Here is a 26,309-nt window from a genome sequence, read left to right as displayed (position 1 = left end):
GGCCCCTCCTTTCTTGAATGTTAGAATTCACTGGTGAAGCCATCTGGGACTGGAGTTTGGTGGAAAAGTTTTGTTTATTTTTCTTTGAGATAGTCTCACTTTGTCACCCAGGCTGGAGTGCAGTGGATGACCTTGGCTCACTGCAGCCTCCGCCTCCCAGGTTTAAGCAATTCTCCTGCCTCAGCCTCCCGAGTAGCTGGGATTACAGGCACTTGCCACCACACCTAATTTTTATATTTTTAGTAGAGACAGGGTTTCACCATGTTGGCCAGGCTGGTCTTGAACTCCTGATCCCAGGTGATCCACCTGCCTCGGCCTCCTGAAGTGCTGAGATTACAGGTATGAGCCACCACGCCAGGCCAGGTCTTGCTCTTTAATCCACTCCACAATCACTGCCTTTTAACTAGTCTTTAGTCTTCTTACATTTAATGTAATTATTTTACAGATGGTTTTAAGTCTACAATCTTGCTTTTTATTTGTCCCATTTGTTCTTTTCCCCACCTGCCCTTTTCTGCTGTTTCATGAATTTAAGAAAGCATCTAGAATCCTACTTTATATCTGCTATTGGCTTTTTAGCTACATTTTTGTTTTTAGTGGTTGTGCTAGGGAATTAGGTTATGCATCCTTCGGTTAGCAAAGTCTACCTGGAATTAACATTTCATGTATAAAGGCAGATCTTTACTGCAGCAGTAAACTCCCATTCACTCACTCAACAAATAGTTGTCCATGTGCCCCGTGCAGTGTTAAGTACTAGAAACTCAATGGGAAAAACTTGTAACTAATCATTCATTGTATTTGCTACAATAAGATAACCGGGACATCTCGTTGAAGTGTGCTACCAGAAGATTTGGTCAATATTCTTGTGAAAAGCCCTGGATGTGAACTCCTAGGCTCAAGAGATCCACTCAGCCCTCCAAGTAGCTGCGGCTGTAGGTGCCTGCCATTGTGCCTGGCTGAAAAACACTTTTATGACATACTCAAAATAACTTTCACGAATGTTGTTTTATATATTTCCACACTGTACCAAATTTTACTCCTAAAAATTCCTCATACGTCCACATCTGGATTTTCAAATATTCACTAAAAGGAACCAGAGGTCCTTGAAGAAACGGTAGATTCCAGGGCTGGAGCAGGGAAAATGCCCAGTAAACCTGGAACGTCTTGTACCAAACGCAAGAATGCAAAGAACTATGGGAGGTGTCAAAAGAACAGAACTGACTTGAAAGGGTTGCCACTGGCCAAACTGGAGACAATGTCACCATCTAATAGAATAATAATAGCAATGGATTATCACACAACAAATAAAAAATCAAAACCAAAAATGCTCCTGAGTCCACGGTGAGATTTAAACAAAGGGGCAGGGTCTTCAGCATAAACACAGAAGGAAGAAGAGAGGGGGAAAGTCACTATTTTGCAGTCAGCAGTGTAAGAACTGATTCAGGCAGGGGTCACCCAGGGATGCTGAGACAAACGAGAAGACAGCTGCTGGGAGCAGGAGAGCCGCGCTGCTTCAGTGTCACCTCCTGGATTCCTCGCTGGTGGGGAGACGAAGGGGCAGATGCAGACTTAATCAAGTGGTCAAACTCAGCATCATGAATGATGGGACAAATGGACACTTCTGTGTGTCCTGATCTGTGATGCAATGGGAAGCTACGCAATGTCGCCTACCCAGCCAAAACATTTGCCCTGAACCCAGCCACGGGGACACAGCACGACGAAGCCCAACTGTGGGACCATCTATAGTGGAGCTGGCCTGGAATTCTCAGGAATGCCAAGGTCATGAAATACACACACGAACGGAGGAGGGAGGGAAGGGAGTGGATGGGATGGGCGGGATGGGAAGGGGTGAGAGAGCAATGTGGCAAAATGTCAGCTCTTGTGGAACTGAGCTACAGATTTTATGCATATGGGTGTTTATTGTACACTTTTTTTTGAAAGAGAGGGTTTCACTCTGTTACCCAGGTGGGAGGTGCAGTGGCTATTCACAGGCACGATCACAGCCCACACTACAGCCTCCAACTCCTGAGCTCAAGTGATCCTGCTATCTTGGCCTCCAAGTGCTGGGATTATAGGTGTGAGCTACTGAATCTGGCCCCATTGTACTATTTTAAAAACTTGCCTGTAAGTTAAAAAAATTTCCAAGTAAGAAGTCAGTGAAAGAATCAGGCAATAATCAGTTTACAGAAATGACCCTTCAGGGCCGGGCATGGTGGTTTACGCCAGCACTTTGGGAGGCTGAGATAGGCAGACTGCTTGAGCTCAGGATTTTGAGACCATCCTGGGCAACATGGCAAAACCCTGTCTCTACTAAAAACACAAAAAATTAGCTGGGCATGGTTCCATGTGCCTGTAGTCTCAGCTACACAGGAGGCTGAGGTGGGAGGACGAGTTGAACCCAGGAGGTTGAGGCCACAGTGAGCTGAGATCGTGCCACTGCACTCCAGCCAGCGCAATGGGAGTGAGACTCTATCTCAAATAAAAATAAAAAAGAAAAAGAAAAAAAGAAGCAAATCTCGGTAGTGGGCATTTCCCTGGGTTTGGTCTGGTGCTGTCACAGCATTAAAGTGACAGCAACTTGGTAGCTGAATAATGTGCACTGAGCCACAGCAAGGAAGTGGACGCCCGCTCTGAGACAGGAACATGGGCTGGCTGTAGGATTAATATAATGATTGCTAATAAAACATATTCTGTACCAGGCACGGGAGCTCATGTCTGCAATCCCAGTACTTTTGGAGGTTGAGGCAGGTTGATCACTCGAGGCCAGGAGCTTTAGAGCAGCCAGCCAGGCACGGTGGTGACAGCCTGTGGCCCCAGCAACTCAGGAGGCTGAGGTGGGAGGATGGCTTGAGGCCAGGAGGTAGAAGCTGCAGTGAGCTGTGATTACGCCACTGCACTCCAGCCTGGGAAACAGGGTGAGACCCTGTCTCAAAAAAAAAAAAAAAACGCCCCCAAAAGAAAACAAAACCAAACCCATATTCTGGATTTATAGACTAACTGGGGGCTTGTAATTAAGACTACAAAACTGACCAGTAATTACACACGTATTCACCTCTATTGAGTTCCTAGTGAATCACAGTTTAACACTCTGCAGACTTTGGTTTGCAGGTTTAATTCCGTCTGTCTGGGCAGGGCAGCTCAGGGCTCAGCACTGCACTGAGTCTAACCCTTTGCTTCTCTTGTGTGACCTGTTAGTGCTCGGTGAGAATGTCAGCAGGTCACGCGAGTCTGGTGTCTGAGTGTGCTGGCTGGCCATCAGGACGCTGCTACTTCCAGATACAATCACTACCTGCTCCCACGAGGTCTCTCTTAAAGCAAAGGTTAATGTGAAGGCAAAGCAAGGCCTCTTCTGTTGAGACAGAAGGAATTAATTTCTAACCATGCCCTTCACATATACCAAAGGTGATGGTGAATTTCTGATGTGAAATTACTTGTTTAAGGGATGGATTCTAACATTTTAATTTTCATCAGATTGTATGAGAGCAGACATGAATGCTCAGTGTAAGATTACTAAGGAACAAAATGTAATTTATAAACAGAGCCAGGTGTACATGAAACATTTGCTGGTATCTATCCGCTTTATAGTTCCTTTGCTAATTTTTCTGTTTTAAGAAAAAAATCACATCTTGTCAACGGAGGGAACCGTGGTACTAGGCCAACCGCAGCACAGTCTTCTTGCCCAGGGTGCTGTGGGGAGGACCTGCTGTGGCTCTCTGCCTAGTGTGTGCCTTGTGGCTAGGCAGTGTGGGTGATGGCTGGGGCCATCCGTCCCAGGAGCAGGAGGGTCCCAGTGTGTGGGTGACCCTGGCAATGTAAGGCTCGTCCTCTGGAAGGCTCTGGGACCCTGAGTGTCCTGACCCCCATGCACTGTTACGAAGCTCAAGGCTACGATGTGCAACGCTCCATCCTTCTCTGTGTAGCTCCAGACGCAGACATGGTCCACCCACACAGCCAGGAGGCTGCACGAACTCCACATGGGGACACAAAACAAGCTCCTTGTGCTTGGAAAGAGTGGAAATGCACGGCTGCCCCACGCAAGGCGCTGGGTGGCGACATCAGTGGGTGAGAACCAGAGGAGGCGCTCGTGAGATGGCACCCCCACGGCCGAGAGGGTAGTGCTCACTGGCGGCACCAATGGAGGTGGCCGTCCACAGCTACTGGAAGCCAGAGTGAGCGGACAGATGGTGGACCTATTTCCTGAAGTGAAAGGCGGAACCTCTACTGAGTGCCAGGCACTGAGTGAGGGGCGAGCCCGTGGCACCCTGGGCTGTCAGAGGCCCTGCCAGGCACCACGGCTGGGGCTTCTACTTGATGAACATGAATACCAACCTCCCTCCATCTCCTGCTCCAACCAAGACAGGCTCTCCTTAGTGGTCAAGAGGTAAGCGATGGATGCTCCCTGCCCTCTAGGCCCCAACAGGACTCTGTGGCCTCTCCTGGGAGATCCAGCCTGGGCCGCAGTCACAGTCACACAGCACCCAGGCAACCACAGTGACTGCCCTTGAGACCAGGAGGCTTTAGGACCGGAAGCTTGCATTTTCCTTCCGTTTGTGCCTTCCTGTCCTCTCCACCAGCAGGTAGAGGGGCAGCAGCTGCATGTGGACCCAGCCGAGGTACCAGCACAGTGGAAAGCTGGACACGAAGCCAGGCCGTGCAGAGCCCCGGTGGGTAAGTGACCCCCGCCCACCAGACACGGGAGCTCAGTGTGATCAAGTGTCAACAGTGATGGCCATGCCACTGGGGGTGGGGGGGTGGTGGGGGACTCAGCACCTCCTTCTGGTCATCCACAGCTCTGCTCACAGATACCCGACCTTCAGACGCCCTTTCCACCCAGGGAAACCTGGCCCACATCCAGCACCTGCGTGCACACCCAGTGGCCTACCTGGAGCGGGTCCGCTTCCTGCTGGCCCCAGGGCTGCTGCTCACGCGGTAGGCAGTGGGCACACTCCTCTCTTCCCTCCGTCTCTCAGGGGAGTGGGCTCTCCTCCGAGGGGACCGGGAGCGGGACCTGGACAGGGGAGGAGGCAGCGTTCAGCTCTGTGGCCTGGCTGGCGGGACGTGTCACGCTTCCTACTGCCCTGGAAGAGATCAGGCCCCGTCTGCAGAGGCTGCTCCTCAGGGTGGTGCCTGTGTAGACCCTGAGGCTTCAGAGAACCCCTGCCACACTTCACTACTTTACTGACAACGAACTGAAACCCGAATCCAATCTCAGAGGCAGAGATGGTCTCTCTCCCGTTCCACACACTTACCGCACCAAGGACAAACTTTTAACCAACATGCAACTGGCGTGGAGGCTGGAGCTGCTTCACGTGGTCAGCGGCAACCAATTCCCCATGAGCCACGGTCTGAGGATGCAATTTATGACCACCTCAGGCTGGCGCTTCCTCTTCCTTCCTCCTGCCTCTGCCCATTTTATCTCCCTATACATTTCAGCTCATTGATGTTTCTACCAACATGAGGTAAGAAAAGGCAATCAAACTCCAGCGAGTCATGTCTACCTGTCTGAATACCGGCAGTAAGAAACCCAACGGTAATGAAGCTAGAGGCCTACCTGGAAATTTCTCCTGTTCACACTAATCTTACAGCCTCTCAGCACAGATACTCAGGAACAGGCTGTGGTGCTCTGGCATGAAGCCTGAAACCTTCAATCCAATTTGGAAATGCCAGTCTCATGACAGCTTCAGCTAACTTAAGTTTATGCGATTTCACAGATGCAAAGCCACCCATTAACACTGATTCCTCCTCCTCATGCGCCTGGAAAGGACTCGTTCCTCTCCTGTGGTGACATAATCCACACACGGCCACGAGGACCCTGAGACCCGCGCCCCTCCAGGGGTGATGCTCTTTAGTGGAGGCCCCTTAGCGATGACTTTGGGACCTTCATTTTAGTTCTTTGTTCATTCAGTAAAGCTACTATTTTGGGAAGACCTGCAATGAGCACAAATCTGGAAAAAAAACACCATTTATTTCCATTTTGTTTCCATGACAACTCATTCAAAAACAATATAAAGAAGAGCGGTTTGATTTTGCCATTTGAAAAAGTTCTACGTTGAATCATTTTCATGACAATAAACCGCAAATGCCACAGGCTGTGCTTCTGCAGATCAGCTCGGGATCACTCAGACCCCGGCATCCTGGAGGGCCAGGAGTGGCTGCCCTTTAACGGACAGAATTGTTTTGATTTTTTTCCCAGACCTTTCCTAAGATTTACAGAACAGATGATAAAGGCGAGGTCAGTTAGACACCTTGACGTTTTACCAGGTTTTCCCTCAAAAGAGCTCGCGGAGTCAAATCTGGTGGTGGTGGAGGCTGCCTGATAACTTCCTGGCTCGGCTGCCGCTGTCACTGACGCGCTGCTCTGACAGGGCTCCGCGCGCAGCGTCCCTGGGGAGGCTGTGACTCTGTGACACGGAGGCACACACTTCACATTCAGAATAAAAGATGCTGGGCTGGGCGCTACCAGAACTCTGAAAAAAGCTCTGCTTATTCAAAGCTATAGCGGCTGGGGAATGCTTACACGTAGAATTCTACAATAAACTCAATAATCAGGAAAAATAAGTTAGTTTTTAAGGCCTGCAAATTCTTAACTTTGAAATACAATACCATTTTGTCGTGGCTATTAGTAATAGAATTCTTTAAAGGGAAGTGGCTGTTACCAGTAGATTTTCAAGTTATCTGGGGAAAACGCCCATCTCAGAACGAGGGGCTACATACCGTTAGACAATTCTCTAAGTCTGACTTTAGCTAAAGAAGCTTTAATGCTTTTTATTCTGTTAATTAGGCTTCTCATATTGACCCCACAACATAGTGCAACAAACAGGAATTCCATTTAATAAGCAAATCATCCGTATAATGTGACCAGGGGCCTTCTTCAAGATGAAATGGTCTGAATTAAACACTTGCAAGCATAACGTGACTCATAGTTTTTTTTTTTCCTCAAAAAAGCATAATGGTTTGCTTTCAAATAGAAACATAATGAGACTTTTTTCAATGATAAAAGTCCAGAAATTTTATCTGAATGACAGTGGTCATATTCATAAATAGCCTCTTTTCTCCAACATTTAACCATTTCATCTACTCCACTTCCTCCATTCACGTCTCTACCCACGGCCTTTCTGTCACAGATTCTCTGTGCAGATGACTCAGCATCAAGGTCTGGGCTCTACCAGCAGCTCCCGGGGCTGAATTTTCCTCAAGTTGAAACTGGATCTGATTTCACCTGCAATTCCTCCTCGTGTCCCCAGCCCGGTGACAGCCGCTGCAGCTCCCCTCCTTCCTGGACTGCTCAGTGCAGACACCCTCTGGTCTTATCTGTGTTTGGCTACAATTCACTTTGATTCATTTTGCAAGGGATGGAACGACGGTCCTCACCTTGGCATGATCAACACTACCACTCGGGGAACTGCAAGCATCTGGTTTCCTCCTTTAAGGAGCAGGATTAGGAGATGAGTCATCGCTTTTACTGATTTGCTATGTAATTTATTGTGGGTAAAAAGGGCAGTGAGGAGCCACAACTTTCAACCTAAAATAGAAACCCAGTGTGGCCTGAGTCCCTTCTGAATGCTAAACAAGACTCCTAAGAAAAGTCTTCCAAATCCCCGGTCTCCTTCACCAACCCCAAGTATTTAGGGAGCTAATTTCTACAAAGAATTTCATATATATATATATATAAAATGTTTTTTTTTGAGACGGAGTCTCGCTCTGTTGCCCAGGCTGGAGTGCAGTGGCGCGATCTCGGCTCACTGCAAGCACCGCCTCCCGGGTTCACGCCATTCTCCTGCCTCAGCCTCCCGAGCAGCTGGGACTATAGGCACCACAACGCCTGGCTAATTTTTTGTATTTTTAGTAGAGACGGGGTTTCACCGTGTTAGCCAGGATGGTCTCAACCTCATGATCCGTCCGCCTCAGCCTCCCAAAGTGCTGGGATTACAGGCGTGGGCCACCACGCCCGGCCAGAAATATATTTTTATCATATAGATCTCTATACTGGAAGATATCTTAAAATGACAACATTCAAAGATCTATCTAGAACTCCCAGAAGCCCAGGCTAACTCTGAAGATGCATTTCGATAACTACATGAACACAAGAGACTATCTTAGCAAAAGTTTTAAAAATAAACTTAGTTTCAAGCTGATACTTATTACAATTTAATTTCAGGTTGTAAATGAACTACATGAGTACTTCTTCATTCCATTAACATAGAGAACCAGATACAATATCAAAATACAAATGAAAACAGACAATAAAAGTATTTTACTTTAATCTCTTTTTTTTTTTTTTTTTTTTTAGACAGAGTCTTGGCTCTGTTGCCCAGGCTGGAGAGCAGTGACACAATCTTGGCTCACTGCAACCTCCACCTCCCGGGTTCAAGAAATTCTCCTGCCTCAGCCTCCCGAGTAGCTGGGATTATAGGCGCACACCAACACGCCTGGCTGATTTTTGTATTTTTAGTAGAGATGGGGTTTTACCATGTTGGCCAGGCTGGCCTTAAACTCCTGACCTCAGGTGATCCACCTGCATCAGCCTCCTTAAGAGCCGGGATTATAGGCGTGAGCCACCGTGCCAGCCTCAATGTTGATATAAAAGACACTAAATACTACCTTGTCGTAACTAGTATACTTTTTGAGAAGCAACATAGTGATTTTCCAAAACTAAAGACTTTTCCATGACTAATTTGCCTTGGGAGATCCAGAGTCGCCTGTAACTTAGACATACTAAATATGTGGGACTTCAACCACAGGAACAGTATAGCCATTAAATAACTATTCACTGCGCTGTAAGAAGGCTTTCTAATCTTAACTTTCTGTATTTTATGTAGAATTTTAGTCATTTAATATATAAAACAAAATACATTCCATGTAGCATCCTACCCAATTAGAAATATTAACAACTGCGGTATTCTACTGTGGGCTGGCAGCAGTCAGGAAAAATGATCAGTTAGGTCTGTTCAGGCCCAAGTGACAAGTGTGATCTGTTCTGAGTGGAGGCTGCGTTTGTAACAGTTTATTCTATCTGATAACAACAGCGCTAACACTTTCAACATTTTGGTTAAAATTTAGTTACCTTTTATACTCCAATAATTCATATTACGGAGGAGATCACCACCCCTCCCATTTCTAACTTGCATTTTAAAGCCACTTGGATCCCTGGAAATGATTATTGCTGGCAGAGCTTGGATGGAGGAGGCAGGTTTGCAGCCAGTTTAGAAAAATGCAATCCTACTAAATAAAACATGCACTCACTGTTCCCAGAAGAGCTGAGGCAGAATTCCACAAGAAAAGGTTATGGTGAGAAACCACCAGCTTCTTCTTCTTCTCGTTCTTTTGTCACACAGAATATGTTGATCAGGCTAGATTCGATCTCCTGGGCTCAAGGAATCCTCCTGCCTCTGCCTCCCAAGCATCTGGGGCTTGACTAGCTTGTTTAACTTATGTCCTCAGACTCCAGAGACCACGGCACTGCTGGTCTCTGCACCCAGCTATGCCCTTGGCCCTGTGGAGGGGAACCAATGCCAGGAGCCAGCACCCACGGTAGAACTTGCTAGACAATCCAACACCTGGAAGGTTTTGTTTTATAATATTATTTTCATTTTATAATAAGCTTGCACTTTGCCTTCATATTTTGTCTCAGTTGCAAAATCAAATGCTTTTTAATCCATTATTTAACTAAAATTAACTAAAAGTATGTAGATACTACCTCCTTGGCCATGGAGATTAATTAAAACTTGGAGTGTTCTGGAAACACTTTGCTCTGCTGACGCTGTAAAGTATTTTAAATGTAGGTCGGATTAAAATTGGTAGCCTACCATCACGGTGGAAACCACACTCAGATAATTTTTACCTTAATTTTTTCTTTTAACTGAAAGTTACAAACAAATGAGTAGGATTTTGCTTCTTGGACTTGTCAGCAGTGAATATATAAAAATAATATAGGCCGGGTGCGGTGGCTCACGCCTGTAATCCCAGCACTTTGGGAGGCAGAGGCGGGCGGATCATGAGGTCAGGAGATCGAGACCATCCTGGCTAACACGGTGAAACCCCGTCTCTACTAAAAATACAAAAAATTAGCCGGGCGAGGTGGCGGGTGCCTGTAGTCCCAGCTACTTGGGAGGCAGAGGCAGGAGAATGGCATGAACCCCGGGGGGCGGAGCCTGCAGTGAGCTGAGATCGCGCCACTGCACTCCAGCCTGGGCGACAGCGAGACTCTGTCTCAAAAATAAATAAATAAATAAAATAATAATAATAATAAGATATATTTGTATATGTGAAGTAATATGTAACTAAAGCTATTCTAAATTATTCAAAAATATGTAACTCTAAATCAATTCTAAAATAAATCATTCAAATAATATGTAAAATGACCTTTTCTACTATAGACCAGTCAACAAAAAGAATGTACAACTTAGAAACCTGAAATTCCAAGTGTTAGGTGAAGGCTTTCAGCTCTGAATATGCCAATGTGGGAAAAGCTGGGGGCCACGGCATCACCTGTCCTTAGAGAAGTGAATGGTAGGATACCCGGAAATATCAGACATCACATCCGCTGTGTTTGCAAAAACTCCCCACATGAAAGCTGAGCTAATTTCTTACACTAAAGAAACACCATGAACAGCTCTTACAATGATCGGTCCCCAAGGCTTGGGATTTAGGAAGGAATTATGCTTTCTTTTGAGCCTGTAGAAAAGGAAAATTGGGAAGAATTTTACTGAATATGGTTACTAGGAGGACTTGTTTATGCCTATCTTCAGCTATGTAATGTCGTAAGAAACATATTCAAGTGGGAAATTTTTTATTTTAATCTTCATTTAATTGCTTTTAGAGGCAGAGTCTCGCTCTGTCACCCAGGCTGGAGTGCAGTGGCATGATCACAGCTCACTGCAGCCTCAAACTCCCGAGCTCAGCTCAAGCAATCCTTCCACCTCAGACTCTACGCTTGAGCTCAGGAGTTCAAAGCATCCACTGCCACGCCTGGCTAATTTAAAAAAAATATTTTGTAGAGATAGGTTTTCACTATGTTGCCAAAGCTAGTCTTGAACTCCAGGCCTCAAAGTAATCCTCTCATCTTGGCTTCCCAAAGCACTGGAATTTCAGGTGTGAGCCATTGTGCCTGGCCTCAAATGAGAAATTTTTAAAAAGCTTCGATATACAATACAAGTTCCTGGGAGCCTTCAAAAATTGAAGATATATTAGCAAAACTATTCATTTGATTAGAAAATAGCAAGGTTTCTTTTTTGCGTGTATAAGGGTATGAAGTGATGAAACATTTAAAACACTCGCAAAAATGTAGAGTAAAAGATCAAATTGATTTATCATGGAGTCAAATCCAATTTCACTGCAGAGGAGTGTAAATGCTTGTCAAACTTTAAGTGTTGGCCAGGGTAAAAATAAGGAAAGCAGGCACGGTGGCTCACGCCTGTAACCCCAGCACTGTGGGAGGCTGAGGTGGGTGGGTCACCTGAGGTCAGGAGTTCGAGACCAGCCTGGCCAACATGGTGAAACCCCATCTCTACTAAAAAAACAAAATTAGCTGGGCGTGGTGGCACATGCCTGTAATCCCAGCTACTTGGGAGGCTGAGGCAGAAGAATCGCTTGAACCCGGGAGGCAGAGGTTGCAGTGAGCCAAGATCGTGCCATTGCACTCCCACCTGGGAAACAAGAGGAAAAACTCTGTCTCTAAATAAATAAATGAATAAATAAATAAATAAGTAAAGAAAGCAAGCATATTGTTTTTAGGATATATTCGGAGAGGCAAATGTGTAAAATTACACTTAAAAAGCCCGTAAAGCTCCCAAGGCATGTGTATTTTTCCCACGGAAACATAAGAGCTAACACCAATTCCAGAAGAAAAACTAGATGAGCACAGTCAGTGCGGCGTTAGAGAAACCGAGGAGAGTCAGCCAGTGTTCAGCAGCGAACCCAAGGTGTAACGGGGTTCTGAAAACAGGGCAAGCTGTGCCAACCTCCTGCAGGCCAGCCACTGTTTTGTTTTTAAAAGTGGTTTTCACCAAGATGTAAATTCTGTGACTCTTAAATGTTTTTACATTTTTAATTTCTGCTGCCAGAAATGTTAACCTGCTTTCTGAAAAACTGGCTCCTCATCAAGAAGGCCTTTGGTTTAATAGTGACTCCTGGAGGGAGGGTGGAGAGGAAACATTCTGCACCCGCGCCGCCCTCTTCACACACACTCACCGGCGCTGCATCTCTGCACACACGCTCACCGGTGCCACACGAAGTGTGTGCAGAGTGCGGCACCAGTGAGTGTATGTGCAGAGTGCAGTGCCAGTGAGTGCGTGTGCAGAGCAGAGAATCCAAACCCAGAACCAGTGCTAAAGAGTTCTCCTGTCTTGCAACTTTACACATTTGAGACAAATTAGCATGGGAAACTTCACTTACACAAATAAAACAAAAGACCCCCAGCACACCACCCTGTGAATCTTTCACACAATCAGCAAATGTGGTAGGCTTGCTTCCAGGAACCATTAGAATTTAAACAAACCAATTTTTAAAAACCTGGCAGTAGTTTATGAGCTTTGAAAAGTTAAGTATAGGCCTGAGTGGTGGCTTAGGCCTGTAATCCCAGCACTCTGGGAGGCCAAGGTGGGTGGATTACCTGAGGGCAGGAGTTTAAGACCAGCCTGGCCAACACGGTGAAACCCCGTCTCTACTAAAAATACAAAAATTAGCCAGGCGTGGTGGTGGGCGCCTATAATCCCAGCTACTCAGGAGGCTGAGGCAGGAGAATCACTTGAACCTGGGAAGCGGAGGTTGCAGTGAGCCAAGATCGCACCACTGCACTCTAGCCTGGGCAACAAGAACAAAACTCTGTCTCAAAAAAAAAAAAAAGTTAAGTATAAAACAAACAAAAATCTGAAAAAGATCTTACTTGGACTTGCAGGGCACACATGCATATGCATACACGCGTCTGCTTAATGAAAGCGGCACTGATTTTAAACGTTCTACCTAGCTCTACTGGGTGTCCTGTGAAGGACACGGGGGTCATGAGGGTACCAGAGGTGCTGCCCCCTTCACACCCACCTCGACCGCCGCACTGTCCGATAGGCACTGGGAAGAGAATGCTTTGCTTTTGAGTGTGATCTAGACCTGGACTTGGATGACGAATGGGACTTGGGAGAACGTGATCTTGTTCGAGATCTTTTTTTGTGCTTTTTCTTTTTCTTTTCTTTCTCTTCTTCTCTCGGTGGATCTTTGCTTTTGCTCGAAGGCCTATCGGGTGGTTTAACTTCTAAAGTAGGCAGAGGCCTGCCTCCAGTCAGTAGAGGGCAGGGCATAGTGCTGGATTCCTAAGAATAAAAGGAAAATCTGGGTGTTAGCAGGGGAAACAGAACATTGAAGATGTATATCTATAAAATTTCAACTTTGGGCCCCTCACACCAACAAACACAGCAACCATCTCTTAGAAAGTCTCCTCCTGTGGCTATCCAGAGTGACCTCCTTGTCACCTCCCAGGATGCAAAAGGAGAAAGTGAACCCTCTGGTTCCCGAGCATTTCCACAGGCAGCACTCTCTTCCCAGCCCCCAGGCTGTGGACAGCCGGAGCCAACAAGAGGAGCAGAGTATTAGAGTATTGGAGATGCTACGCTGGAAAAAAATACGTTCCTTTTTAGTTCAACCATTGTGGAAGTCAGTGTGGCGATTCCTCAGGGATCTTGAACTAGAAATTTCATTTGACCCAGCCATCCCATTAATGGGTATATACCCAAAGGATTATAAATCATGCGGCTATAAAGACACATGCACATGTATGTTTATTGCAGCACTATTCACAATAGCAAAGATTTGGAACCAACCCAAATGTCCAACAAGGATAGACTGGATTAAGAAAATGTGGCACATACACACCATGGAATACTATGCAGCCATAAAAAATGATGAGTTCATGTCCTTTGTAGGGACATGGATGAAGCTGGAAACCATCATTCTCAGCAAACTATCACAAGGACAGAAAACCAAACACCGCATGTTCTCACTCATAGGTGGGAACTGAACAATGAGAACACATGGACACAGGAAGGGGAACATCACACACTGGGGCCTGTTGTGGGGTGGGGGGAGGGGGGAGGGATAGCATTGGGAGATATACCTAACGTTAAATGATGAGTTAATGGGTGCAGCACACCAACATGGCACATGGCACATGTATACATATGAAACAAACCTGCACATTGTGCACATGTACCCTAAAACTTAAAGTATAATAAAAAAAATAGTTCTTAAGGAAAAACAAAAAAAACAGTTTTAACTACCAGAGGAGAGATTCCTCAAACCTCCGATGTTAGGTTTTTAAGAGTATCGGCACTACTCTGACAATAATTTTTAAAGAAGGTCTAGGCTCCCCTTTGATGTTTTAAAACCTCTCCATCTGAGTGTCACATACATACAGGAGAGCATCTGAATCTTCAATGCATGCTGACACATTTCCACCACAGCGCATCGGAACCAGATCAGGAGACAGCACCCTTCAACAGCACAGGCCTGCAGCCTGCCCCTCTTTACCCAGAAAGCTCACTCTCTCCTCACTTTAAGTGAATTTTAAACTATAGCCGTTAAACATTTCACACCTTTAGACACAGTGAAAAATCTGCAATTCATCCTTTGTGCCTCGAAGAAATTCAGGTTAGGTGCTGGAGTGGGACCCAGTCTCCCAGGCTGCCCCCAGCTGCTCCCCGGGGAGAGAGCTCCAGCCCAGCCCGTGACAGTGTGCGCAGGACGGCATCTGTGAAAGGCAAAGTGCTAAGGGGGCTTCCCTCCTTTCTTTCCTCTCCTTAGGTCCGCTGTGGCAAGGCCAACTGGCTGTGGGAAAACACTGTAGAAATGATTCTTCTACAGTTACGCTTCTTACTTTGGCTTTGAGATCAAAAGCAATTCAGCAGAGCCCTGGTGGGGCAGGCCGCAATTTAAGATGAGATTCCACTTGAGCTGGCTGCTTTATGATGGCACGGTGATTTCTCAGCCCTCTGTTCAGCCTCCTTGCTGTTTCCGTTTACACTGTGCTCTCTAATGCCCCTCCCTGGTTGTGGGTGTGCTGCGGGCAGGAGGGCAGGGATGAATTCCTCCTTGGGATCTGATGGCCGCTACAAAGTTCATCTTTAAGTCTCTGCCTAAATTATCTCCAGGGACATTTTGGCAAAAAAATCCACTTTACTGTGGGACAGTTCTTATCAAAAAGGTCTTTCTCATTTAAAATTCTGTAAGTGTAACAATATTTTTCAGGTCAAACTTTTAAATATTTTATTATTTTTGTTTGTTTGTTTTGAGGCAGAGTCTTGCTCTGTTGCCGGGGTGGAGTGCAGTGGTGTGATCTCAGCTCACCGCAACCTCCGCCTCCTGGCCTCAAGTGATTCTTGTGCCTCAGCCTCCTGAGTAGCTGGGATTACAGGCATGTGCCATCATGCCCAGCTAATTTTTTTTTTTTTTTGTATTTTTAGTAGAGAAAGGGTTTTGCTATTTTGGCCAGGCTGGTCTCAAACTCCTGGCCTCAAGTGAACTGCACACCTCAGCATCCCAAAGTGCTGAGATTACGGGTGTGAACCACCGTGCCCATCTAAAATATTTTATTGCTTACATAATTCCAACACACAAACGTCCAATGACAAACCAAGCTCTATATCCAAGAACACCTCCACTCTGGCATTAGTCAGGATTTGCCCACAAGCAATGCTAAATGATCCTTTAAATTAAAAATACAATAAATAAAAAGGTAGTAAGCTTTACAACTTCAGAGGCTCAACATCCTAGCTATGGCCTCTCCCATACACACCGAAAGGGAGAGGGCTTCCATTCTGCAAAGAGCAAAGAACACAGGTTTGTGAGCTGAGCACATCCTCTGAGGCGAGCCCTGGGTGGACACCAGAGAAATCAGCTGATGCACTAAAAAAATCCCAATATCCACGGCCTCTACATCAGGAGCACACGCTACACAGAAAGCAAGCCGGCCCCCCAATATCCACGGCCTCTACATCAGGAGCACACGCTACACAGAAAGCAAGCCGGCCCCCTCAATATCCACAGCCTCTACATCAGGAGCACACGCTACACAGAAAGCAAGCCGGCCCCCCAATATCCACGGCCTCTACATCAGGAGCACACGCTACACAGAAAGCAAGCCGGCCCCCCAATATCCACGGCCTCTACATCAGGAGCACACGCTACACAGAAAGCAAGCCGGCCCCCCAATATCCACGGCCTCTACATCAGGAGCACACGCTACACAGAAAGCAAGCCGGCCCAGGGGATGAAAGACGCCATTGGGAACCTCAACACGGGCACCTGTGAGTGTTCGGGAAGTCAGAGCTGCTGCAGGTCCTTTCAACAAGGCCCAGGATTTCCCCAGGAAAACAAAGAGAAAGCTGAAGAGAAGGACAGCTGAGACACATACTCCACCCTCGAGTAAGGAGTTTGTTCTGTGACGAGAAGGAAGAGAAACACGTCTTTGCTGTCTTTTTCTGGGGAAGAACTCTCCTCATTTACTCTCTCCACGCTCACAAAATCACTGCACTAATTTGGTGTGTGATTGGTAACGCGCTGCGTTAAAACAGAGGGGAGATGGAAAAACATGGTCCCTGGCAAACGTCTGTGAAAGACAAAACCAAACGGGCGTGAGACGCCATCTGAGGCACAGTCAAGACAAACAGGAGTGCGAGGAGTCAACTCTCCAGCTGAGTTTCTATTCATATTTCTACTTAATGATTTGAGCCTCCAAACTTTTTTTTTTGCCTTTATCCTACTAATGCCTGTCATTAATAATACTTATCTCACCACTGTGCTTAAAGACTAGGGCTCCATTTTGAAGCGACGGGACAATCTGAATCAACACTTTCAAATGTCACTTGTAATCAAGTCCAGGTTTATGTATTCCAACAACACGATCATCCTTCACCATGAAGGTGAAAACTAGAGCTGCTGTGACCTCTGCCAGGCTGAATTAAGATGGTTCATTATGTTGACATTACCGCTTTTTTCAGCTTCAAGTGCTAAAAGTGAACAACGACTGATGCCAAACACAGCTTCCCAGAAACCGCAGCTGCCTTTGAGATGCATTTTTAATATTCCAGCAAAAATGATCAAAACGGAAGTCATGTTTGAATGTAGGCGGGCAGACATACATTGGTTTAGGTAGAGTCTGGGACAAAGCAAATAACTTCTGAAAAATGGTCATTTATGAGAGCATTAACAGCTTACCGCCTGCCACTTCTGTAACATTGGAAATTAACATTGATTAGTCCCCCTTTGTCACGATGAAGTATTTGGCAACAAAATTAGCACATGAACTAGCAACGATTATTTCCTACTGCGGCAAAACAAACTGCTCAAAAGCAGACCGACTTTCTATCTGATTGTATTTGAAAATAAAAGAAATCTTATTTGTGAAGGGCACTACATTAACTATGAAATGAATAACCAACACTGCGGCGTCGCCCTCCATCCCTTCACCCAGCCCCACTGCCCTACCACGTCCTGCCCAGGTGCATCCTCCCACCCCTGCCTCCACTCTGCTCCAGCGCCCCCTGCCCCGCAGCCACACTGTCTCAGCGGAAATGCGGCTCTCATCCTGTCGGTCTCTCGTGCTCACTTATTCTGGCGTCCCATGCTCTCCACAACTGGCCTCCCACTGTCATTCCGGTTCTGCCTGAGAAAGCGTCTTCCTGAGTGGGGCCACCTGTCCTTTACCACTTGTGGGTCTTTAGCCCTCGTGGGCACTCACTATTCTGGTAAGCTCCTCAAGGCCTTGCCTGAGCCCCAGGTCCCGGAGCTGCCACTCTCCTCCTGGCTGTGCTGTCCTGATGGAAATGCCCACATGTGAACAGCAATAGCTCAAATGCAGTCATGGTCACTGGTTAACAAGCAAGCTTCTAATGCATATCCCAAAGCACCTCAGCACCTAGCACACAGCAGAGATTCAGCAAACACAGGCGGGTTTCGGTTCCTATTTCCTTTTCAAACTCTTACTGGAATCGTAAACTTGGCAGATCAGTAACTTGAAAACATTTGTGGGCTGGGTGCAGTGGCTCATGCCTGTCATCCTAGCATCTTGAGAGGCCAAGGCGGGAGAACTGCTTGAGGCCAGGAGTTCAAGACCATTCTGGGCAATATAGCAAAATCCCATCTCTACCAAAAATACAAAAAAATTTAGCTGGGCATGGTGGCAAGTGCATGTAAGTCCTAGCTACTTTGGAGGCTGAGGTAGGAGGACTGCTTCAGGCCGGGAGGTCAAGGCTGCAGTGAGCTGTGATGGTACCACTGCATTCCAGCTCAGGCGACAGAGTGAGACACTCTCAAAAAGAAAAAAAAAAAATTTGTGGAATCTAAGAAATCATCCTGCAGTCTGTTGCTACTATGTAAATGACCGCATGAAAAAAGGGGTTCAGTGAAGACTTCTGCCTTCTCTTCATCCTGGATTATGAACACACACTAGGAATGAAGAGAGAATGTACGTGATACAGGCAGGAGGCAGGGAAATACTGATGAGGGCTTCACACTCAAGCCTGGACCCGTGGCCCAAAGTGACAACTATCCCTGTTTTCTCACCTGAATGTTGCCTTTTGGCCTGCTCTGCCCCCTATCCTGTGCCCATAAGAACCCCAGACTCCAGACAAAGGGGACACACACAGAAGAGAAAGCATCTGAGCGAAGAGAGGAGAGGAAGCAGCTAGATGGTGGAGAGGAGTTTGGCTGAGGGATGGCCAGACTCCAGGGGAAAATTATCTTCCTGCTGTACCCCCTTTTCAGCTTCCCTTTCTGCTGAGAGCCACTTCCACAGCTCAATAAAGTCCTCCACATTCACCACCCTTTAATTCGTTCGTGTGACCTGATTCTTGCTGGACGCCGGACAAGAACTCAGGTACCAAGAGGGCAGGGTGTAAAGGCCGTCACCCTGACCCTCCACTGAGCTGATTAACACTCAACACTGATCGTAACACAGGCTTTCTGGGGCTCCAGGGGTCACAGACACCCACTCCCAGACGGCAGAGCTAAAAGAGCGCTGTAATATGCTTGGAGGCTGCCGTGAGGCCAGCGCAGAGCCTGCTCCCGCTAGAGAGGAGTGTTCCTTTGCTCTGGTTCCCGCACCTGTCCGTTCGTGTGGTCCCTCCTGTAAGGGATTGAGTGGCAGCTGAGGAAACGAGCCACCCCCTGTGCCAGTCCTGAGAAGGGTCAAGGGAACTCTCCAGTCTCATATGCAGGTTTATATGCACGATTTTTGCATATGCTTTTATATATTTTATATGCCACTTGAAAAATTTAGAGTGCTGCCAATATCTTTCCATGCCAATAGGCACACTTTAGGACATCATTTACAACTGTACCTGCATATATAAAATCACCTTTCCTAACGATCAACGGGACTGAACAGGAACATGGACGCAGAAAGATCGAGTACAAATGGGAATTCAGCACGCTGTAAAGAAGGCTCTGTGAGTCACTGGGGAAAAGATGTATGACTTAGTGAATGCGTTGCATCGATAGTAACGTGCTCCTCAAACTCAAATAAATTCCAAGTGTGGCAGGTCAGAAATGTACCGGGGAAAAAATGTTTGTGACACTGATGACAAACAGCTAACATGACACAGCATAAGACAAAGAAAGGGCCCTTCCTTGGCCGAAGAAACACGAGCCCAGGCTAAGGGAAAGCCAGTTCAAAAGGCAGCAGACAATGCCAAGAAACATTAGCAAAGTGGCCGGGCGCGGTGGCTCAGGCTTGTAATCCCAGCACTTTAAGAGGCTGAGGCGGGCGGATCACGAGGTCAAGAGATTGAGACCATCCTGGCCAACATGGTGAAACCCTGCCTCTACTAAAAATACAAAAATCACCTGGGCGTGGTGGCGCCCGCCTATAGTCCCAGCTACTTGGGAGGCTGAGGCAGGAGAATCACTTGAACCCGGGAGGCAGAGGTTGCAGTGAGCCAACTGAGCCGAGATCGTGCTACTGCACTCCAGCCTGGAGACAGAGCGAGACTCCGTCTCAAAAAAAAAAAAAAGAGACATTAGCAAAGTGACTCAGTGTTACTTACCATTAAATACGTAAATTAAAGCAGATGCTGCTTTCCCACCGAAAGGCTGATGGTAACCGATGCCGACAGGGGCATGAAGAAATAGTTCTCACACCCTACGGGGGCAAATAAAACTGCTACGATCCCTTCAGAGGTCAACTGAGCAGTATCTCAAATTAAAAAAGGAATTCCATGGTGAGGATTTCCCCCGTGGGTGCACTCACTGGAGTACACAAGACACAGGACACAGACTGGGTGAAAGCGGCATCGTTCACAAAGACAGACCCACAGCTCACATTTCCCACAGCAGGGGAGGGGCACACACAGAGGGGGTGATTTACAGGTAAACTACTTAGAGTCATTCGGTCAATAAATACCCACCGAGTGCCTGTAACACACCAAACACTACTGTAAGCATTGATAACAGAAGGAGCTCTACTGTAAGTGAAAAAAGTTGTCAGAAAAATATGTAGGGTATGATACCCTATGAGGTTTTACATCTCCACATACATGAATCGAATTGAGTTTTTCCCCTCAAGGATTCTTGGCCTCCCAAAGTGTTTGGAAACAAACGGGGTAGATGCACACGACCGAGCACCATTCAACTGTAAAAAGGAAGGGGGTCCAATGCGGCTGCCGCATGGCTGGACCCAGAGGATACCACGCTAGGTGAAGTCAGCCAGGCACAGAAGCACAGACACCGCAGAATCCCACTCACATGCGGTCCCCAGGAGTCCCCTTCACAGAGGCTGCAAGCAGGTGGGTGCCAGGGCTGGGGGAGGGGAGGGCTCTATTAAACTCTATTTAATGGCTATAGAGTTTTGGTTTTAGAAGACGGACATCCTGGGAATGGTTGGGTGGTAATAGTTGCACAGTGTGAATATACTTAATGCCAGCATAAACTGCACAGTTAAAAAAGGTAAAACGGTAACCTTTATGTTAAAAACTCAAACTCTACAGAAGGGAGAGAATTGAGAGGAATTTTAAAAAGTGCCATTTCCACAGGAAGTAAAAAAAATACACAAGAAAGAAAGGACCTCTCCTCTTTGTTTTATACCTTTCTCTAGCATTTGAACTTTAAAAATCATATGTATACATCAGTTTTATAAAAAGTAAAGACAGAGAAGTGACTGTCCTTCAGGCACATAAGCTGCACTGTGGCTGTTTTCAGTTAACTTTAAGGTGACAGCAAAATTCCTGCCATGTTATGCCAGGCCTTGTATAAGGGAGTGTCCTCATGCCACCCTGCAGAGCCAGCCCGAGCTAGCCATGGCCCCGACAGACCTGGGGGTGCCATGAGCCTCCTGGTGCCGATGTGCCCTCAGCCACGCAGGCTTCCTCACCCAGGGCGTGCGGTGGCCGAACGTGGTCTTGTCTCAAGTCCTCCTGGACTCCGAGTATTTTACAACTACATAGCTGGGTCAAATGTCTCAACATCAGCGAGTAAAGTAGATGCTAGAATACTTAGTAAAGTCAAGGGTAACCTGTCCCAGAAGTTGTTTTAGGCTAAAAATATTTTCGAGTTTGAATTTTATTTATGGCAATTGCCAATTTAATTACAAGTATTTTTGTTTCAGAAGCTATTAAAGACATTTATCATCATCTGCTACAACCATTACATTTTTGTTGAAATGGCTTGGTAGCTGTAATCTGCATATACACACACACATATATCCAGGAGCATCCTAGTGATTTAAACACTCATTTCTATGTTCTACAGATTCAAAAACCAATGCCTGCAAACAGGAGAGGTGAGAGGGTACGTATAAAAATAAATAGGACAGATTGAGACCATCTTGGCTAACATGGTGAAACCCCGTCTCTACTAAAAATACAAAAAAATTAGCCGGGCGTGGTGGTGGGAGCCTGTAGTCCCAGCTACTCGGGAGGCTGAGGCAGGAGAATGGTGTGAACCCGGGAGGCGGAGGTTGCAGTGAGCCAAGACTGCGCCACTGCACTCCAGCCTGGGCGAGAGAGCAAGACTCCGTCTCAAAAAACAAACAAATAAATAAATAAAATAAAATAAATCAATAGGACACAGACCTAAGCTGTGACATATCTTGTGTTTATAAAGAAACAATTCTGGTTGCTGTGATGCGGAACTACAGCAGATTGGGAAAAACTGGGCTAGTGATAAATTATACTTGTGACTGAGTTTCACTGGAAATTTTATGACGACATACACGTACAGTCATGTAATATAACTGGTTAAAGCATTCCTGTGAATGTCTTTCAATTAACCCCTTTACCCGCTGCACAAACGATATCAAAACATGATAACCCGTAAGCCACTGAAACAGGTCCCTTACTTTCTTAAATTCCCTTCCCTCCTTGCTACATGCATATTTTCATGGCTGTAACCACAGAAGTGGATATATTTCATACTGTGCTTCTCCTGCTTATTACATCAGAAGCATTTTCTGTGTGGCTACAAAGCATCCTCATGATCGTTTTTGTTGTTGTGTATTTCATCCCCTTATTGCTGCAGAATATCCTTTTTTTGTTGAGAAGGAGTCTTGCTCTGTCACCCAGGCTGGAGTACAGTGGTGCAGTCTTGGCTCACTGCAACCTCTGCCTGCCAGGTTCAAGCGATTCTCCTGCCTCAGCCTCCCGAGTAGCTGGGATTACAGGCATGCTCCACCACGCTCGGCTAATTTTTTGTATTTTTAGTAGAGATGAGGTTTCACCATGTTGACCCCAGACTGATCTCGAACTCCTGGCCTCAAGCGATCCACCCGCCTTGGCCTCCCGAAGTGTTCGGATTACAGGTATGAGCCACCACGTCCAGCCAAGAAATCCTATTAAAGCTAAGGAATGACCACAGATCCTTCGGCCATAACTGGCTGAAGTGAGGAGCCAGGAGGCAGCCCCGACTCTGAAGAGCTGTGGAAAGGCTGTGAGATGGCGTCCCGGGGGGCTGCTGGGGGTTCCCACCTTGCCTGAAAATGTTCGTTTCTGGGGCTGGCATGTCCAAGGGCTCAGAGGAGCTGAGGCTACAGCGGATGGCCAGAGCACTCGGGACTCAGGGCAGGAGCCCACCCTGCGGCACTCGGGGACTCGACAGGGTCTCACACAAACTCATCTTCTCTGCTCTTCTAATTCTCCCCTCCTTGCTCGTCAGTTATTCTTTCTGAGGCCTCCTGCCGGATGTGAGAGGATTTCAGACTGACTCCCAAAACAAGAAAGCTGATTCAGCCTTCAGCATCATTTGAAAAGTCTGAGCTTAGAATGTTGTTTTCCACAGAAAAATAAGCGAAGTGACTTCAAGCAGAAAATCAGTTTTGAATAATGGCCCTGGACTCTTAGAAACGTCAATATAATTAAAGTGAAAGGCTCATTCTGTACTATGGGAAAAAAAAATCTACAAAAGACATGTGGGGCCACTTGGAGCAACGTGGCTGCGGCCTGCAGAGGAAGTGATGGACACCATCGGCGGACAATCTGCATGCAGCGCTGTGTTTCCCAGGAGAAGGCCCTTCATGGGAAATGCAGCTGCAGTATTCAGGGCAGAGCGGTCACCACATCTGCAACGACTCTCAGAGAGGGCGAGCACGCATGGGTCAACGTGCGCACATATAGATGAGCGAGCACATGCATGCAATCGCCTGGGGCGCTGGGGGCATCTTACCATTCTTTCCAATTTTTTGAAGGTTTGAAACTTTTCAAAAAGTAAAACTCCCGGAGTTACTACCTTTTTTATTCTTTCCAACTTTTATTTATTTCATCACCCAGGCAGTGAGCATAGTAGCTAACAGGGAGGTTTTTGATCTTCACCCTCCTCCCTCCCTCCCTCCACCCTCAATGAAGCCCTGGAGTGTGCTGTTCTCTTCTCTGTGTCCATGTGCACTCAATGTTTAGCTCCTACTTATAAGCGAGAACATGTGGTGTCTGATTTTAAACATTTTGAACATGTGGTCATTCATTTTTTTAAAGAGAGAGATTAGGTTGAGAAACATTTTATAAAATGATTTTTAAGTGCTCTTGAAATAATATAAAACCACAACTTTTTAGCTATTGTCTAATTGTAGATGTAAACCCATTCTAATATTATAGTTCAAATGTTAAGTCAGCTTTTAATTCACCTACAATTATAGGACTAGCTACTAAAATGCCCAGTTTTGTCACAGTTTATTGATAAAAAGACAATCCTCCTTTAATCCTCAAAGGATGTGTCCTACTCATTATTTTTCTTACTTTAAAAGAGCTATGTCTCCAAAATGCTCCTAAACTCCCCAAAGAATTTCTGGATATTCTTGTAGTTTAAATACAAAATAAAATTCAGAGACAGAACTACTATAAAGAATCTAAAATTAAACTTAAAAGATTCTAAATTGATGTGACAAGAAAAAAAAAAGCAGAGTTTTTGCTGACTATGATTAATTTCTGTGCTGCTGCTGTGGAAGGCACGTGTTTCCTGAAGGCCTCTGGTCTTGGACATGCTTGGGAGCAATCCCCTTGGCACAGGAGCCAGTGTCTACTGAAGGCCTCTGGCCTCGGACACGCATGGGAGCAATCCCCTTGGCACAGGAGCCAGTGTCTACTGAAGGCCTCTGGTCTGAGGCACTGTTCTGAGCACCCCGCCCTTGGCAGGGAGACTTTTAAGGTAGCCACGTGATGACCCCCATGTAAGGCCCTATTCCTGCTCACACCACTGAGGAAGGAGCCATGCACTCCTGGAGTCTGTTCTCTTAACTCCCTCTTCGTTTTTCTCTTTAATTAAAGTGCTGACATTGATACAGACCGTGGCAAAAGGATTTCTGCCCCACGTGTGAGGGTAATACTGGTGCTGCTGCGGAGGCGGGGCTCCAGTGAAGTGTGTCCACCACATTTCCCCAGCAGGACCCATGGGAGGCAGTCCCCAAGCCCTCCTGCCAGCCCCATAAGGGCAGCCGTGAAGCAGAGGCTCCCCTGAAACCGCGGGCAGTGTTTGCTGCTGGCGTGACTGTGCACTGACGGGGGAGACTGCTGGCAAATTCTTAGATTCACTGCTATAGAGTAAAAGCCGCTCAACCACGTCGGAAGGAAGAGCTGGGAGCTCATATCCCTCACTCAGGCCAGAGACTAGGGCAGCTGGAGGGAGACACATCCTCCCTGCCTCTATGTACCACACAGCCCCGCAGATACCAATGTGGGATTTTACTATACCTCGACACTGAAAGGACTCTCCTCAATTTTCCCAGCTTCTGCTTCTGGCAGAGGATTTTTGAGGGTCTGTAAAAATAACGCCGCTTTCCTTTTACGTTCTGCTTGAAGCTGTTTCTCTTTTGACTCCTTAGACGCCTGGGCCAGCTTTTCCCGGGCAGCAGCTGCGAGGCGATCTTCCAGCTTTTGCTTTGCTTAAGGAATAAACAAAGAAAAAAGAGAAGTTTAGAGCAAACAGTATTTTATCTGATCTTAATTTTCACAGGTTGCAAAAGTGTCATACAATGCAGTTAGTTAAAGTTTCTGAATAGGTACATACGTTGGACAAATCAAATTTTGAGAGAATTAGTTTATAACGTGCCCTTTTTTGGACATTTTACTTTCAGAGTTAGAAGGTTGGTGAGACTCTACACTAACGAAAGCTGGAATAATGAAAACCTCAGAGTGGCTCTCAGCATATATCCAAAATATTCACACCAGGCAATGAATACTCTATGAGAAGTGTTTTATTCCAAACGATCCAACAGTTGGTTAGTTTACACACAGGAAGGACAGATTCAGATGTACAGGCATGAGTACAAGTTTGCTTAGGGAGAACACCATAGCACAATGGAAGTTCTTGATGGTGGATTGTGGTTGAAAAATGGCTTTTTTTTTTTTTTTTTCTTTGAGACGGAGTTTTTGCTCTTGTTGCCCAGGCTGGAGTGCAATGGCGTGATCTCAGCTCACTGCAACCTCTGCCTCCCGGGTTCAAGCGATTCTCCTGCCTCAGCCTCCCAAGTAGCTGGGATTACAGGCGTGTGCCACCACGCCCGGCTAATTTTGTTTTTTCAGTAGAGACGGGGTCTCACCATGTTGGCCAGGCTGGTTTCTAACTTCTGACCTCAGATGATCCACCCACCTTAGCCTCCCAAAGTGCTGGGATTACAGGCATGAGCCACTGCGCCTTGCCTGAAAATTGGCCTCTTTTAAATGTTGCTTGATCTGAATGTGTGTATACAGGAAAAGCAATTTAAGAAAATCAGTTAGAATAGATAACAACCACAATGCAGCAACCATTATTTGACTGCTTTAATGCAGAGCAGAATTTATTCTGGAGTCGGGATGGGAAGACTACATGCTGTCCCCATGCTGCCAGCAGTGTTGGGGTGGGTGTGGTGGCCA

At 46.5% G+C, this 26,309-nt stretch overlaps 1 protein-coding gene across 6 annotated transcripts in view; it reads right to left on the bottom strand.

Moving 5' to 3' along the window:
• SFSWAP (splicing factor SWAP) overlaps positions 1 to 26,309 on the bottom strand; it is an 88,407-nt gene that overhangs the window by 8,153 nt on the left and 53,945 nt on the right. For 3 of the 6 annotated variants that reach the window (XM_019039108.3, XM_055357648.1, XM_063694497.1), the window contains 4 exons: positions 25,149 to 25,339; positions 13,033 to 13,298; positions 6,243 to 6,398; positions 4,880 to 5,005 (listed from right to left, as the gene is read on the bottom strand). In XM_019039108.3, coding sequence (XP_018894653.1) covers positions 4,880 to 5,005; positions 6,243 to 6,398; positions 13,033 to 13,298; positions 25,149 to 25,339 — 739 coding nt within the window. Of the gene's footprint in view, positions 1 to 1,002; positions 1,536 to 4,879; positions 5,006 to 6,242; positions 6,399 to 13,032; positions 13,299 to 25,148; positions 25,340 to 26,309 lie in introns of those variants that run through there. The other 3 variants (XM_019039109.3, XM_055357651.2, XM_055357649.2) reach the window with 2 other exon arrangements.

The sequence above is a fragment of the Gorilla gorilla genome, chromosome 10 (assembly GCF_029281585.2).
Source record: "Gorilla gorilla gorilla isolate KB3781 chromosome 10, NHGRI_mGorGor1-v2.1_pri, whole genome shotgun sequence".
NCBI lineage: Eukaryota > Metazoa > Chordata > Mammalia > Primates > Hominidae > Gorilla > Gorilla gorilla.
Note: the sequence above shows the minus strand (reverse complement) of the source record. Positions and strands in the feature narration are given on the sequence as shown.